We start from the raw sequence: 17,552 nt of genomic DNA, 5'->3' as shown, positions 1-17,552 counted from the left end.
ATAGCTAAATAGCATGCGTGCGCATAAAAACATGTTTAAAACAGGTTCTGACCGGTTTTGCAAATCAGATTATCCACAAACTTGGATAATTCCCAGGCGCATGCTCGAAGAAGATTTAACAGGCCGAGCGCAGAGGACTTAATTTTTACGTGGACCGTAGGGGAAGTCAACAAATAAACGCCTTTTCCAGCAGGGTAACCTTAGAAGGGCCAGGGGTGGACATCTTGCTTTTAGGCTTTCAGAACCAAGTTATCCCCCAGGCGTTTAAAAACCCGCACAAGGCCATGATTTAAGGTGATTTCTACGAAAATAAATATTTGATTTGGTTTGAAGTAACTGTCAAATCGAAAATACCTCAAATTATGGCGTTCCTAATTATTGGGTTCCTTTCACTATTGGTACAGTTATTACTTTTTTTATATATTTTCCTACTAACAATTCATCTTTTTTTTCGCAAATTTTGCATGTCTGTGGTTGTACGTTATGTTTTCCCTCAAAATTCCTTGAAAATGGTTGTGGGGCTAATCGAAACTCGACCAATAAACGCATGCTCTACGTTTGAACGCTGTTAATTTCGCCCGCCTGGTTTTTTCCGTCTATCCGCTGACGTATACAAAACATGGACCGGGGTCCATGGACCACCCCACTGGAACTGAGTTTTGTCGTACAAGTGGGAAACATGGAGAAAGGTGAGAAGGGAAAGTGTCGCTATTTTACAATTTTGGATGTTCTTTTGCAAATACATTCATATCTGTTTTAACCGGCATATTTTGCTTTAAATTACTTTTTATTTCTAGAAATGTATGGCAATCAAAGACGAGTTATGGAAGAAGCTGGGTAAGTTTAAATAATAATTTCAACTTTCCACTCTGCTGTGTATCTGAAACATCGTTCGCGCGCTTTAAGGGAGTTTTCATATAAGCTAACCTCTTAACTTCCTTTTCTAGAAGTGTCTTTACTTTGTGAAGGGGCTAGAGCGAAGGGGCTGGAGTGAGTTTATGTTATCCGGCAACCTACCCCCTCCAAGGTTACGCTTCGTTTAATACGGAAACTAAATGATTCTGTGCTCTCTCATTAAAATTACAAGCTATCCATTAAACTTTTTCATCAATATACCTTGATTATAAATTTGTGTTCGTAGAGTAAACTTCGCTTATAAAATAAATCGGCTTATTTTTATGCACGATAGAGTATAATAAGCGGGGTAGGGGTGTCTTCCCGATCGAATTGCAATTTGGAAGTGTTGGAATGAAAATATTGGGGGTAGAAATGCACTCGATCTTCTGTATCTCAAAACGAGTTTATGGTCTTCCCATTTATGGGGGCGCAATAAATACGAGTCCGTGTTTTTCATACCCTGACCTCCGGTAAATTTTCGTATTAACAAGGGCGATCTCCTTTTCAAAAATTAGGGGTGGTCCATGGACCGGGTCCATAGGGGTGGTCCATGGACTCCGGTCCATGTTTTGTATACGTCCGTCTATCCGCTGATCTAAAACCTGCATGGCTGTCAGGGTTAAAGTTCCCCTCAAGTCATCATTTGATAAGAATTAAAAGTACGTGAACCGTGATCGGTTTTTTGCGAAAAAGTAAGCAGATTTCGGTAGAGTTCCGGAAAGAACTCCCTTTTCTGTCTGTTTTAAAAGTTGGGACAGTGGATCACATCGGTGTTCGATCGGGCTCGGTCGGGCTCACTCGAGCTCACTCGGGCTCGCTCGGGCTCGCTCGGGCTCGCTCGGGTTCGTTCGGTATGTTAGTTTTCTTTAGAGTTAGTTTCAGTAGGTTTTCAGCCTTTTGACTTAAAACCCTCGTCAGCTCAGCACTACAGTTTTTAATGGGTTCAACATCATGATCCAACGGTACTCTCTCTCAATTGAAACTGGAAATGACAACAAAAAGGATAAAATCGAAATGTTGTAGAAGAAAGGCAAAACATACATACCCATACATGTCATATCACAGAAAGTTTTAAGGGTCTTTTAAACCAACGCAGATCCGCACTTGAACGAAAACGCAGATCCGCACTTAAACGCCTCCCGGTTAGCTCAATCGATAGAGCCCTAGACTGTTGTGCGGGAGGTCGAGGGTTCAAGCCCTGGCCGGACCAACACTCGAGGTCTTAAAATAATTGAGAAGAATACCTTTCTATAACATCAAGAAATGGTTAGATATTCTAGTCTTCTCGGATAGGGAAGAATAAATGGAGGTCTCGTCTCCTACAGGGTTAGGGGTAGGAGACGTTAATTTCCCACGCACGAGATTACTGTGTGATGGATAGTCCTCCCCTGGGGTGGGATGAGTGGGATTTAATGGTGGACTACTCGCATGGATCACATATGTTCCGTTCTAGTCCTACCCTACTGCAGTAATGCAGTGAAAATGGTGAGAAAAAGAAAATAAGGCCGGATCGGCGATCTAACGGTTCAAACGATGGTTATGTTGACCCCGGCCCTAATAGCCCACCCCAACTCCCCGTAGACCTTCCCTCCAACCGGCTTACTTCCCACTGTTATACGCGCGAACCACACTAGCAGGATTTTATAGACCTGACTCCAAGCTGGTTTTCTACAGCTGTTCCATTTGGCGATCAATAACACCTTAATTCCTAGCTAGCCCAAAAACGACCTCATTGCTGACGTAGTGATTCCATCTGATTTGACTCATTATCGTGTGTAATGTCCTAACTTGATGATGGTACAAGCTTACGTTTCACTACAATAATAGAGCACTCTCAATGCCATGTGGCGGTGAGGTAAATTCAAAGATTAAATTTGCCGACCAGATCTTGCAGCGGAAAGTCTAATTATAGGAGAACTCCATTAACTATTCATCTTTATTTTACATGAAATGACTGTCCGAGTCGCTTTCGTATTCATCAACTTGCGTTGGTTCAACTCCAATGTTGGTATGGAATTGTGGTATACTTGTGTTGCTAACAAAGGTTATAGTTGGACAAAAAACCTCTTGCAGCCATAGAATTAAGAGATTCATCGTCTCCCTCACAGCTGTCATACTTGAGGTTTGGTCTGTGCGTAAACGGATGGGGGGGAGGGGGGTTGCACCTGCATTGTCCTTCGTCATCTCCGCTCTGATATTCCTCTGACTCACTGGTCTGGAGCTCTTTATGTACTCTTTTATGCCACCTTCCCTTTCTTTGGAAATTAATGGTCCCAGAGGACAGAAGTTCCTTAAAATGGACAGACTGTAAATGCATTACTTTGTAGACTGGGGCACTGGGTATTAGGAGCAAGGGTGAGTATAGCTCTTGGCCGCCCAGTTTGTGATCCGCTTTAGGGACTCCTTCGAGATGGTATAATAGTCCAAAGTACATTACAGGACGCTGAAAGTCTCGTGTTTAAAATGTGAAACAGCGCAGAGGTTTAATATTTTTATTAGTCGGTTAAGCTTGAGCTCGTATGAGGTGAGCCCAATTGTGGTGGACTGATCATTGATCCTCGAGGAAACAAGAGAATGTACTATCTTTCTACGAAATCAATGATGTGTTGCCGAAGACTTCCAATAGTTTTCCCCAACAGAAAGTCTTGTCTTAAATCGCTCGAAAGATTTTTCTTCTCCTCAACGATAGAAGCTCACTTGGCTTTCAACACGCTCGACAGGACATGACATGATGTAAACATGTTTGCAGTGACTTGGTCGAAGGGCGGGGACTAAGATTACGTGGCCCACTTTAATATTGTCTGTCAGGCTTCTGTGAAGATTCTTGAGGAACTTGCAATTTCTCCTGGACGTTATTGTGAAGATGAGGCTCAACGAGCTGATTCAGTCCGAGTTCTAGAAGCCAAGTACAAAGAACAAGGAGTTAACAAGCCTCAGCGGAGATTGCTGTTGGCAAAAGAAAGAACTGATAAACAACAAGAAAAGGAGGGTGATACCTATGTACCTGGTGGATTTTGATGTGTTAAATCGAAATTAGCACAAAATACTGTTTTCCATGACAATCACTACTCTTGTGTTACAACCTTCGAACTTTAACCGCAGTTTTCTCATTCCTGTGATTTTGCCTTAATAGCCAACACGTCAAAAAGGATATCTTTGCTTCTTTTTGCGCAATTGAACTGAAATTTTCAGTGAGTTTTCTCTTGTATTTTTGCTGCGTTGTGAACCAAAAAAAAGCATTTATGTGAAAGTGCATGAATCTAAAATTAATTTTTTGAGAGTGAGGAGGGCCAAAATAGTGTTAATTTTTTCTTTACAGAAATAAACTGTTGGTTTTCTGAAAAATACTTCTATAGTTTACTTTGTGAAGTTTACAACATAGAATTATCATTGTACTTTATTTTGATACCATTTATAGGTGAATGGGACCTCTGGTTCTTTAGATATCCTTTTTATCAGACAGAAACTTTTTTTACAGTCGGGGGCCTGGTTACAAAATGTCAATCATTAGTGCAATTCGTAACACTTTTGGATTATATTTGGAAAGGTACCGTAATGAATTGGACCCAGTTAATATTGAAAATTTTGAAAATGTGAGTGGAAGACCACGTTATTAACCCCATTGAGGCCCTCGTGTCCTGCATCTGAAAAGAAACAGTAGAAGTACTCATGCTGCATTCCTGTGACGCCGAACTCAAAACTGTTATAGCCCATTTCTGATTGCCTTTGGTCTCTTTTTCAAAGCGAGTTTTGGTGCTCATCCTTTCCTATGATAAGTTTTCATTCATATGCAAATTAGACTCGTTTTCCCACGAATGGTAAGGCACCAGGCCTCGATTTGAAAGAGAGGCCAAAGGTAATTTGGAAATGTCCTATTTATTATTTAAAATTCTGCGTTTCGATGGATGAAACTTCGCTATTACTGAAGAAAAAAACCTCAACACCTCGTTTGAACTTAAAATGTTATTTCCTTGTCGTTACGTACTAGCAACCCTGTCCTTCTTGGGTTTCTGTGTTGCGAACGCGATGAGAGCGAACTTTAGTGTTACTTTGGTGGCTATGGTTAATTCATTCTATGCCAATGTCAAGGCCGTTACGGAGAATAATCCCACGTGTCGAAGAAACATACCAGAAGAGCATTTGAAAGAGGTTGGTGGTATATTGCCTCTTAAGTTTCTCACGCAAAAGCTGTGTTATTGCCGCGCGAGCTAGCCGAATTGGCTCGGTTTACCAGGATCTTTCGCGCCGAATAAATGTAACAAAGTCAAGAATTCTGGATGATGTGACAACCGAGCAAGCACCGTTAGCTGGGTTACAGATCATCTGCGCATGAAGTTTTTTCATATAACAATACTTACCGGGCCAAACTGTGCATTGCTCGTGTGCACCACTCTAATCTGTATGTAAACAATCAGATGCCTTGCTCCATTTAATATTAATTTTTCTGGGTAAACCAGGCCAGGCTTTTTCATGTTATCGACCTCTTTATGGATAAATATGCTTTAGAAACTATATGAATCTTATCTACTACCTAATTGTCTACACAATTGTCTCCAATTGTGCCAAGAATTCTTTCGAGTTAAGACGCGGCAATTTTGAAAACAACACAGTCAATTTGTTTTTGAAGAATCAAAAGAGCGGCGTCCTCTGTTATCAGACAAAGTCACGGTTGACGGCTGCGACTAAAAGTAGGACGGAGACGTAGGACGGAGACGTAGAACTCGAGGACGTGGGACTCGGAGATGTGGGACTCGGGGACGTGGGACGTGAGGAAGTCTTGAGTCGTCTGATAACAAGAAAAACAGTAATGGCAAAGCAAGCTCAAAACAGCAGCAATCGCCAAAACCACGACGGACACACATAGAGTGAGCAAGTTTGATCAATCCTACATGTAAAATGTTCATATTTCAGAATATTTAGTGTTTTAAATGGACCATATTTCGTTCCCTATACTATTCCCCATAACGCATTCAAATTCTCAACGGTTGCTCGTGTAACTAAACACCGCGTCACACAGCGCGTGACGCTTTCATGAAATGATCTTTCGCTTTTCCTCGAGACGTGAGCTTGGGACGCCTGTGCTGTAATCAATTCACAGCGCCGCACTAATATTTGATTGCTTTTTTGCAGAACGGAGTATTTAACTGGGATCAAGAAACGCAAGGTAGGAGTCAGTTATTACTATGATCAATTTTCTCGTCTAGTTAGGATGCAAATCCTGAGAAAAATCTTAACGAGCGGAGCAACTGCAGAATACCCGGCCACTTTGGTCCACCTCATTAACATGTGTCGGGAGGCTCTGAAGAATGAAGCATAACACAATAGACGCTATTCACTTTTCTATTCAATGACATGTAAATGAGTGGCGGGTATTCTGCAGTTTTAGCCAAAACTGATCGCCCGAACCGCGAGAGATAAGGGTAAAGAGTCCCAACCACATGAAGTGGACCGATAAGTTAATAACCCACACCCCACGTTAATGGTTATGAAGCGTGGAGTATAGCAAAAATATCAAGCTTAATCAGGATGTTTCACGTTATCTTGAATCAAATTTGGCAAGATTTCCGTATAACCCCATACTTCATTATGCATACAAATCTTCGATAAAAGAAAGCAGAGGTAAAACAACAGATTACCTTTGGGATTACGGCTTTGTTTCTGATTGGTATGGGGTTATACAGAAATCTTTCCTCAAATTTCACTTGGCTCAAATACATAACTTGCTCATTAGTTTATGATGATTCAAATTTAAGCGAGCTGATGTTTCAATGCGCAATAATTTTTTGAACTCCATGCTACTTTAAAAGTCGTTTTGGTGTATTACTTCCTCTCCTGATAATTTTAAGTCTCAATAAAACCGAAACTTTGAGGAATAGATATACATATATTTTCAAATGACTTTTGCTTTTCGCCGGGTAGGGAAGGGGGATGGGACACGGAGAATTTTTTTTTGTGTCACAATGAAATTTACTCATCCCCCCCGTATGTAGTAGTAGGCAGTCATCGGACCATGTCCATGACTAGCGCAATTGCGACAAACACTTTCTCTCGTGGCTAAAAAGCCCAATTCTAGAACGGCAGACACGGCCGCATCCACTGCACACGAAGACGCATGCCACTGGAACACACGTTGCTTTGTTCATTGCTGCTTTTCTCTTAGCTCTTCTATCATCGGCTTCAGCTTTCAGCCTTTCCTCTCCCGCCTGGAGTGCCAGACTACACACAGACCTCCAATCACTCCGATCGGCAGCATGTAGCTCCCAGTTATCTGTTGGCAGGCCAGTGGCGAGCATATCTCTCTTGCATACGTCCTTGAAACGCAGCTTGGGTCTGCCAATAGGCCTCGAACCGGATTCCAACTAACAATATTTTACAGCAGATCCTTAGGGATTCGCCCATCCTCCATCCGGTACACATGACCGAGCCACCTCAATCTGCGCTGTCTTATCAGGGTAAACATCGAGGGAATATTGGCTCTTGCAAGTACCTCATTGTTAGAGACCTTATCTGTCCATGAGATGGAGAGGATGCGACGAAGACATCTCATATGGAAGATGTTTAAGCGCTTCTCCTGACTAGCGTAGGTAGTCCAAGCCTCGCTACCAAGGCACGATACACAGTAACTTTAGTTTGGGTAGTTAGCTTCTTGTTTTCCCAGACACGGGCAGACAGCTTAGCCATGTTGGTTGCAGCCTTGCCAATTCTCTTTCCAATCTCCACTTCAAGGCAGTTGTTGTTTGAGGTGGTGGAGCCGAGATAGGTAAACTGTGTGACGGCTTCCAAGGTGTAATCTTTGATCGTTACGGCGGGTGTGGCTGCATTGTCCTGGCACATGACTTTCGTCTTCTTTAGGCTGATTGTAAGTCTGAAGGCCTCACATGCGTCCGAAAACTGATTGAGGAGGAGTTGGAGTTTTTCAGCGCTGTGAGCAACGAGGGCAACATCATCGGCAAAGAGAAGATCACGGATGGCTACCTTACGCACTTTGGTCTTGGCTCTAAGGCATGCAGGGTTGAAGAGTTTACCATCAGAACGAGATCGTATCAGGATACCTTCTTCAGAGGACTTGAAAGCATGATTCAGTAAAACTGAAAAGAAGATGTTGAAGAGAGTTGGGGCTAGCACACATCCTTGTTTACGCCGCTGTTTATATCGAATGCCTCACACCTGTTTCCATCATACTGCACTGTACCCCGAGATCCATCATGGAAAGATTTGATGAAGCTCAGGAGTTTAGGAGGACAGCCAAGTAAGGGCAGAATCTTGAAAAGGCCGTCTCTACTAACAAGGTCAAACGCCTTTGTCAAGTCGATGAATGCAATGTAGAGTGGCTGTTGTTGCTCTTTGCACTTCTCTTGGAGTTGTCTCAAAGAGAAAATCATATCCACAGTCGACCGATTAGGGCAGAAACCACACTGGGATTCAGGGTACACCCTTTCAGCAATCTTTTGAAGGCAGTATAATGCTACTCGGGCAAACAGCTTTCCAGCAATGCATAGAAGTGAGATGCCACGGTAATTGTTACGATCACTGCGGTCTCCTTTGTTCTTGTATAGGGTTGAGATAATAGAATCCCTCATCTCCTGTGGAACGTATCCTTCTTCCCAGCATTTGCAGAGTAGCTGGTGGCGATTGTCGAGCAATTGGTCGATCTACCATAGAGCTCGCTATAGTATTCCACCCAGCCCTCCATCAGCCTTGATTTATCAGTGATGATTTCACCAGTTGATGTTTTGAGTGGTGAGGACTGGGACTGTGTAGGTCCAATCGCCTTCTTGATACCCTCAAACATGCCCCTAGAATTTCCAGTGTCAGCAGCTAACTGGATTTCAGCACAGAGATTCATCCAAAAGTTGTTAGCACAGATCTTACATTTTTCATTCGCACGACGCCTGGTCTCCCGAAGTGCTTCCAAAGAGCTGGGTGATGGATTACGATGGCGGTTCTGCAGGGCATTCCTCTTTGCTTCGATGACCGGCTGAAGAGTCGCGATGTTTGCATTGAACCAATCCTGGCTTTTGCGTACATTCTTGCCAAAGGCCTTTAATGCTGCAGCAAGGGTAGTGTCCTTGATATGGCTCCAGTGGTCCTCTGTGTTAAGTTCCAGGCAGTCTCCGAGTTTCGAGCTCAGGATGTCGTTGAATATAGAGACATTTGCTGCACATAATGCTGCAGCAAGGGTAGTGTCCTTGATATGGCTCCAGTGGTCCTCTGTGTTAAGTTCCAGGCAGTCTCCGAGTTTCGAGCTCAGGATGTCGTTGAATATAGAGACATTTTCAGGGATGGCGGTGGCAGAAGCATTAATGCGAAGTGTAGCAGATTGTTTGACACGATGGAACTTCTTTGGACGTAACTGGATCTTCGTGCAGACAAGGGAGTGATCAGTGTCACAATCAGCACTGTGGTATGCCCTTGTAGTACGAATGTTATTAAGGTGTTCCCGTCTTGAGACGATGAGGTCGAGTTGGTGCCAGTTTTTGGATCTGGGGTGCATCCACGAGAACCTATGGCGCAGCTTCACACCAAAGAATGTGTTTGTAATACAGAGGTGATGATAGGTGCAAAGCTCCAGAAGATGCTGACCATTTTCATTGCATTTGCCAACACCAAAGTGACCAAGACAATCAGGCCAGGAGCCTTGATCTTTGCCCACTCTAGCGTTGAAATCGCCGAGGAGAATCAGCACTTCGTTGTTTGGGATATGTTTGATAGCATCATCCAATTGGCTGTAAAAGGTATCCTTGGCATCGGTACTCGAAGTCAGGGTTGGAGCGTAGACAGAAAGCAAATTGGTGGGACCTAGATCGGTATTGAGTTTTATGTGCATGATGCGCTCAGACTTGGTTGAGCCCGGCTCCACCATCTGTACTAGCTTGTTGCTGACAGCAAAACCAACTCCATGTATTCTAGGCTCATCTTGAGCTCTACCCTGCCAGAAAAATGTGTATTCCTTTTCCGTTTGGCTTCCGCAACCAGCTATGCGCGTTTCCTGTAAAGCAGCGATATCAACTTTGAGCCTAACCAATTCTCTGCCGATGACAGCTGTTTTGCGTGTCCCATCAATGTCACGTATGTCCTTGGTAAGTCCGGTCAGCATCGTTCGGACGTTCCAGCTCCCAAGTGTGAGAGTTGGTCTTCTTCTAATAGATCCTTGATTCTTAGGTGAATAAGTCGCAGCCCACTTGTCAGACTGTTTCCAGACTTAAGTCCTGCTCACCCCAACAAGACAGGCGGGCAGTGGCGGGAAAGCACCTTATTGACTGGGGGCTGCCCAGTTTAAGCGGGCGGTAGCTATCCAATGGGGCTAAAAAGCCCCTCCCACTGTCAGGAATGACCCTGGCGTCTGGCTCTACGCCAATCAAGCCATGACTTAAAACCGGTAACTGCCACTCCCCGGTTTGTTTCCATGCCAGGCGAAGCCGTAGGGCATGCTGAAGTTGCCTCTCCATGCGCTTGCCTGGGCGGTTGATATGGAGATACTGGTTTGCCCAAGTCCCAGAATCCCCCTCTCGGTCTTGCTGGTAGAGTCCGAAGGAAAGGCAGGGCCAGTACGTTCGGGACCAGGTCGCCTGCAGGAGTTGCCAGAAAATGATATAGCGTCAAAAACTGCCTGACGGGGCTCCACTCCGATTTTTCTGTCGGGGTTTGCTCCTTTAGCCTTTAGCTATCCCTAGCCACCACAAGGCAGTGGGACCGTAACCCTGGTTAAGGGAGGCTAAGGGTGTGCTAACACTTGCCCAAGGTGTCCACCCAGGCTAGTGGAGGGAAGGAAGCGCCTTATTTTTCCTTTTCTAGACCGGCTCCAAGCAAGGTCTAGCCACTACCCCCATAATATTTCTATGACACCCCCGTAATATTTCTATGACGCTCCGTAATATTTCTATGACACCCCCCCCTTATTAACAGTTAATTGGCAGTCAATTGTCTGTAGTCCGCCCTTTCAACTCTGTTCGCGACGACTGACCCTCCTCCGTTCCCACGGAAAACCATGTCCCCCCGCACCAAAAAAAAAAAACCAATGAAAAACAATCCTCCTCTAGGTCTGTCCCGATTGCGCTTGTAAAATGCAGAAAAGTTGCTCACTGGAATGCCAAAAATCCAAAATGTTACCCAAATTTCAAAAGGTGCCACCGAAATTTCTCGATATTTTTCTGTGAACTTTGATTAAAAGTTTGATTTTGTGTTCCTCACAATAACTTGTAACATCAGTCAAAAAATGATAGCTTGAAACTTAGCTTTAAAGAAAACGGTGCTCGTAAATATGGGCGAATTTTAAGGATAATCATGAGTGTAACGGAACAAAACACATGCTTCATTGACGTCTTACCGAACGAAACGTTGTCAAGTGACAGGCATTTACATGTGTCAAAAGGTTGGTAAAAATTCAAGGAATCTGCATGAATTGAAGTTTTCTACAAAGTCGTGACGACTTTGTTGAAAACTTTGACTTTCTCGTGCTTGATTTGTGCTCTAAAGCTATATTTTGCACGAAAACTGCTCAGATATACAAACATTTCTGGCCCGAATTTTTCAAAGCTGGGTTAAGATAATTAGGGTTAGCGTGAAATTCAATTTCAGATCTGAAAGCTTCAAATGAAAATTCAGTGTAACTGTTTTTGTCTACAATTTGATGATTGGTTTCTCTAAAAGAATAGGGAAAATGTTGCCTAAAAGGTTCTTGAATAGAGAAATGAAGAAACCTGGGTTAAAATTTAACCCTGGGTTAGTGCTAATCGGTCTTTGAACAACTGGGTCCTGGATGCTGTTCTAATCGCAAAAAGTTACTCCAAAGTGGCCAGCGGTAACGCTCAAAGTTGCTCAAAAGTTGCCAAGCACAATCGGGACTGGCCTATCCTCAACGCACACTCCAAGTGACAAATAATGACTGGTCCCTAAGCAGTTTTACTTTTAAACAAACAAGTATTTTGTTTTTACAGGACTCATCTTGAGCTCAGTGTACTATGGTTTCATTATCACACAACTGCCAAGTGGTTTGTTGGTCAAAAGAGTGGGTCCGTAGCCTGCAGAGCAGGCGTTCTTGTGGAGTTTGGGCGAAAATTAGGACTTTAAGAGTGTGTCTCTGTAAAAGCGGTCCGGTCAATTTTGCTTGAGACACAGATTTCCCTCATTTCTTGTGTTATTGATTGTAAGACATTCATGTGCCTATACTAAAACCACAATCCGTTTGATCGGATCTCTTTATTTTTCAAAGTTTTACGGAAATGAAATTTCCCTCGAGCGAAGGCCTGTCGTGACACTTTTTAAGACTTTAATTTGAGACAACTTTGGAGGACAATTTAAAAAAAACTACGGAACTCAGCAAAAAACAAATACCAAAGCCACGTATATTAATTCTATCTTATCCATCGAGGCGACTTTCGTGAACATCACATTTCAATCAAGGAAACAGGAAGACTTGAATGACACCTTATAGGTTCGCTTAAGTCACACACACGAAAACCGATCAAATTCAAGGTAAATTTTTGAAAATGAGAGGCGTTCTTAACCGATCCAACTAACATAGTTAGGAAGTAGATGCCATAGAAAAGGTAACTACAGAAAAAAACTTTGCGGCCCGACCTTTAGGAAAACTTTATAACTCCACGAACTTACCTAATTTTCGGCAATCAATCAATCAATCAATCAATCAATCAATCAAAGTTTATTGTCTAACGTGAGGCATGGTTGCCCAATTGCCCGAGCCAGAGGCTCATGTATAAAACGGTAGACTATAAATTAACTATAATTAAAGGTATATTATTAGAAGTACTTAAAACTTATAGGTAAAAATATATAAGTTTAGAGTACGAGTGATAATTGTAAAATTGTAGGTGATTAATATTGATAGTTAAAAGAGTCTAAACATTATGTTCGGTGAAAGATATTGCAGTAGATGAATATGAATAAGAATGACAATGTATGTGTACGTACAATAAAAGTCAACTACATGTATTACATTTACAGATTGGTCCTAGAGTGCTAAAATCGAAATTCTTAAGTTTACTACAAAAATCGCTAAGCGTAGATGCTGTTTTAATTTCTCTAGGTAAACTGTTCCAAAGGTGACTAGCTTTATATGTAAAGGAATTATGATACGATCTATTATTATACCCTGGTTGCACTAGATTTACACCTTTATTCCTTAAACTATATCTAGATTCCCGCAATTTAAAAAAGTTTTTAATATATTCCGGACCGTTCCATTTCATACATTTAAAAAGTAAAACCAAGGAAATATAAAATCGCCTATGTTCTAGAGTTTTCATGTTGCTTTTAGCTAAGATTGTATTGTAATCAACATTATTGCCGAGATTAAGCAAAGTTTTGAGTGCGTACTTATTGACTGACTCAAGTTTAGAGCTCAGTGTTTTATTTATTCCAAGCAATAGCGGACTACAGTACTCCAGGTGAGGAAGTATGTACGCCTTATAGAGTGATAGGGAGACATCTACAGGTATAAGTTTTTTGAGTCTCCTAAGGGCACCAATCTTGGCATAGACCTTTTTTATGACACTCAGAATGTGATCAGCAAATGTTAACTTGTTGTCAATTGTGACCCCAAGGATTTTGAGTGAGTTAGATAACTCGACTCTAGAGTCACCAATGATAAATTGAGGGTCGTAAGCAATATCTCCGATCATCATAGCTTGGGACTTTATGTTGTTGACCATAAGATAATTAAGAGAAAGCCAAGACAGGAGGATGTCAATATCATGGTTCAGGGAAATTTCCAAGAAAGTGATATCGTGATGAGATCGATAAGTTGTCGTATCATCGGCATATAGACGCAAGGAAGCGATCTGGCCAGCAAAGTTTAAGTCATTCATATATATATATTAAAAAATAAGAGACCGAGAAGACTACCTTGAGGCACAGAAGACTACCTTGAGACTACCTTGAGGCAATCTCCAAGTTTGGCCGCCATTTTGAGGGACTTATCAACATGAAGCGTTGCAGACACAAATCGAGCAGGTAGATCTAAAACCGTCAGAAATACATGCGAAAGCAATTCAAATAAACTCAACTTTCTATTCAAGCAGCAAAATGTGAAATTATTCGTAATACTTACCATTCCTACATTCCCATGCGACCATTTCTTCCAACAATTCAAACACAACTAGTGTTCAAAATTCCCCTCGTCAGTCCACTATAAGAAATAACCTGTGTCACCCAAGCTTGGACTCAAATGTGAAGTACGAATCAAATAACACAACTGCCTCTTCTTCGAGGCAATATCATGCTGGTATTTTGATTTTCTGATCGACAAGAGCGGTGTTCAGTAAGGGATCGCCATGTTTACCTCATACACGGACCGCTGGCCAGCCGCTGGGTGAAAACAGAACGGTGTGGGGTGGGGTGGGTGGGGGCTTATCGTCATAAGATATTAGAACATGCTTAAAAAGCTTTGGGACTCCCAGTCTAAACCGTGAAGGCATGCTTAGTGGTACAGAATACTTTTATTTTGTTCTCATAACTTTTTCCTTTAAATCAGAACTGCTATTAATTAATAGAGTTATCGATGTATTTTTAACCGGGGTACCCATATTACTTTTTGCTTGTCTTCTGTGGTATAAAATAAGGTGTCTATTTTACGAGAACCTTTTATTTATGCCCCATTGCATGGAATGAACACTGTACTTAGAATGTTTTTTCTAAGTCATTTCTGCTGTTCCCAAGAATGCATGTAAAATCATTGCTTACTATACAAAGCTGACTCTAAAATTTGATTTTCCGCAACAGTAACCAATGTCATTTACGTATGGCGTTAAAAAAACTAGCAATGTACAGTTTTTAGTGTTTCCCACTTATAAGCTCGACATAAAATTGTTAAGTGAACCATGTTAGTCTCAGCTCATACCTTTAATCGATCTGACCTTTTATCACTAAACCCTATTCTTTTTTAAATGTTCAGCAAGCAACCGTGAGCGATAATCCTACTCTTGGACGTTGGATCAGCCATGATCTAATCGGCCCAAAATAACGAATATAAATATAGAGGCAAGACCGATACAACGTCTTCAGGCACCAGAAGAACTTCAGCCTCCTTCAGGCACCTGAAGAAGGCTGGTTTGGCCAGCCGAAATATAGTGCTCCGTCTTAAAACTTATCTACGTTGTATCGGTCTTGCCTCTATATTCCTATTCCGTTTTCATTTTCAAATTTATTGTCCATTTTTTTTCATACGACAACGACAAAGAGTTTTATAAGTAAACCGAATGTTTGGTGTACCACGCTTGTATATAAAAAACATGGAAAAGGCCGGCTAAACAAATGATAAGCTCCTTCCCTCGGCCTGCTCTTAAGTTTTGGTTGCTTTCGCCCCATTCCTCTGCACGACTCCCTGTTGGCTAAAAAGAAATTTGAAAGACTACTATGCAGGACGCCTTTTCTTTTTCATTTCAGTTACCCTCTACAACTCTTTATAAATATGAGATACAATGAAATATATGAAGTTCATATATTTTGTACTGCGGTATTAGATACATATTATGCACGATCCTCGCAGTAGATAGCGCTATTTAAGCAATAGCGAAAATCAGACCTGAAAAAAAATCAGGCCTGTACGGGATTCGAACCACTGACCTCTGCGATACTAGTGCAGCGCTCTACCAATTGAGCTAACAAGCCAACTGGGAGCAGGCCGTTAAGTTGATTCACTTTCACGGGTTTATTACGAATCAACTTAACGGCCTGCTCCCAGTTGCATGTTAGCTCAATTGGTAGAGCGCTGCACTAGTATCGCAGAGGTCAGTGGTTCGAATCCCGTACAGGCCTGGTTTTTTTTTTCAGGTCTGATTTTCGCTATTGCTTAAATAGCGCTATCTACTGCGAGGATCGTGCATCATATGTATCTTTATAAGTATGTTTCGTGTTGAGATTTGCAGCAAACTTTCTCCGCTAACCTCTGACCTGGGGTCCACGAGGGATCACGAAGTTTATGAGGTGTGGCCTGAATGTCATCAAAACAACCACTGGGCAAATACATGGGACGCAAGTGCTCTCTGTTAAAAACAATAGAGGTGTGGTTGGACAACAACGGTGTTTAAGGAGGCTCGGAAAGATTTTCCGTTGCTGTGGTGTTTGTGAAACGATGACAGCTTACAAGAAAAGAGCTTAATCGTGTGGGCAAACTATAAACATCTTTGCAACTATATTGTTGGGCAAGACGTAAGGTCCACAAACAGACACTCAAATTTTCAGTTATTGTAAATTATCTGAAAAACTAAGTCGGTTACCTACCATTTTAGTTTCTTTGTAGGAATGCTCCCGAATTTCTTGAACTTCTCAGAAAGTATGAAACAAATTTATCTAGCAGATTTCAAGACTTCTTCCTGTACTCATAATTGTTGCCGACGCGATACGAGTTCGGGAGGTCTAAAGGAACTCGTTCTAACTTTGTATACTCGATACGATTTCACTGATTTCCGCGCCAAGGGAGCAGTTCATGAGTGGTCTGTGGTTACGCTCGCTAGGCAAAGAATGGGTTTGTGACTTTCTCACTCAATTGAAGAGACTCGCGTCACTCCTATGAAATAGTTAAACAGAATAAAGACTGCGAGCAGTTTCTTATTTTTCTTAAATATAGTGAGGTTACGCGTATCCTGTGAGCATGGAGAGGCCGCGAGATTGGTGACTCGTGTGTCGCGTCTTTGCCGCTCCACGCTCTCGGAGTTTAGCAAAGACAAGAAACTTTACCCCTGATGCGATACAAGAGGTTCAGTGGTTATCTCGATTATCTGAACACATTTATTTACAGTACATGGTAAAGATTTGTTTATGAATATATGAACTGATGCCGATCCTTTATGGAACGAAACGTATTTAAAGAGAAAAAGAATACCCGGAGCAAAACAAAAGTTGTCTAGATCTGCAACACAAAGCATGCTTTTGCACAAATACTGAGAATCGTAATACATATTATGATGCTTTAATGAATATATTCGAATGTTCCCAAAAATCTGATAATCTGCCCGCACCCACCCCACATCCTCCCCCTCACCACTGAGCCGTACTGTTTTCACCTAGCGGCTGGTCAGCGGTTCGTTTATTAGGTAAACATGGCAATCGCTTCGTGATCGCTGTTCTTGTCGATCAGAAAATAAAAAAACCAGGCTGATATTGCCTCGAAGGTGAAGCAGTTGTGTTTTGTGATTCGTACTTCACATTCGAGTCGAAGCTTGGGTAACACAGGTTATTTCTTAAGGTGGAATCGACCAGGGGTCGAATAGCGTTGAAGAGTAATAAAGTAGATGTAGATGTAGATGTAGGGGAATTCGAACACTTGTTGTAGTGTTTGAATTGTTGGAAGAAATGGTCGCTTGGGAATGTAGGGATGGTAAGTTTAACAAACAATTGCAAATTTTACTGCTTGAATTGAAAGAAAAATTAATTTGAATTGCTTCCGTATGTATTTCAGACGGTTTTAGATCTACCTGCTTGGTTTATATCTGTTGCGCTTCATGTTGACAAGACGTTCAAAATGGCGGCCAAACTCGGAGGTTGCCAAAAATCAGGTAAGTTCGTGGAGTTATAAAGTTTTCCCAAAGGTCGTGCCGCAAAGTTTTTTTCTGTAGTTACCTTTTCTATGGCGTGTTCTTCCTAGCTATGTTAGTTGGATCAGCTAAGAACGCCTCACTTTTTCAAAAATTTACCTT

General features: G+C 42.0%; 1 protein-coding gene and 1 long non-coding RNA gene across 2 annotated transcripts; one reads left to right on the top strand and one right to left on the bottom strand.

The window, feature by feature from the left end:
• Positions 1–416: 416 nt before the first annotated feature.
• On the top strand, positions 417–1,186 carry LOC148738259 (uncharacterized). Its single transcript, XR_015996309.1, has 2 exons — positions 417–689; positions 798–1,186. It is a non-coding gene; the product is annotated as an uncharacterized LOC148738259 (long non-coding RNA).
• Positions 1,187–8,473: 7,287 nt separating this feature from the next.
• Positions 8,474–9,994, bottom strand: LOC111335929 (uncharacterized). The gene has a single exon (XM_088749397.1). It carries the CDS (start codon positions 9,992–9,994, stop codon positions 8,474–8,476), a length of 1,521 nt encoding a protein of 506 aa, XP_088605523.1.
• Between the last annotated feature and the right edge of the window lie 7,558 nt (positions 9,995–17,552).

Source organism: Stylophora pistillata, chromosome 2, assembly GCF_964205215.1.
Source record: "Stylophora pistillata chromosome 2, jaStyPist1.2, whole genome shotgun sequence".
NCBI lineage: Eukaryota > Metazoa > Cnidaria > Anthozoa > Scleractinia > Pocilloporidae > Stylophora > Stylophora pistillata.
This window is presented reverse-complemented; position numbering and strand designations above follow the sequence as displayed.

Coding starts and splice junctions, on each gene's coding strand:
- LOC111335929 (XM_088749397.1), bottom strand. CDS start 9,994: ATGCTGACCGGACTTACCAAGGACATACGTGACATTGATGGGACACGC.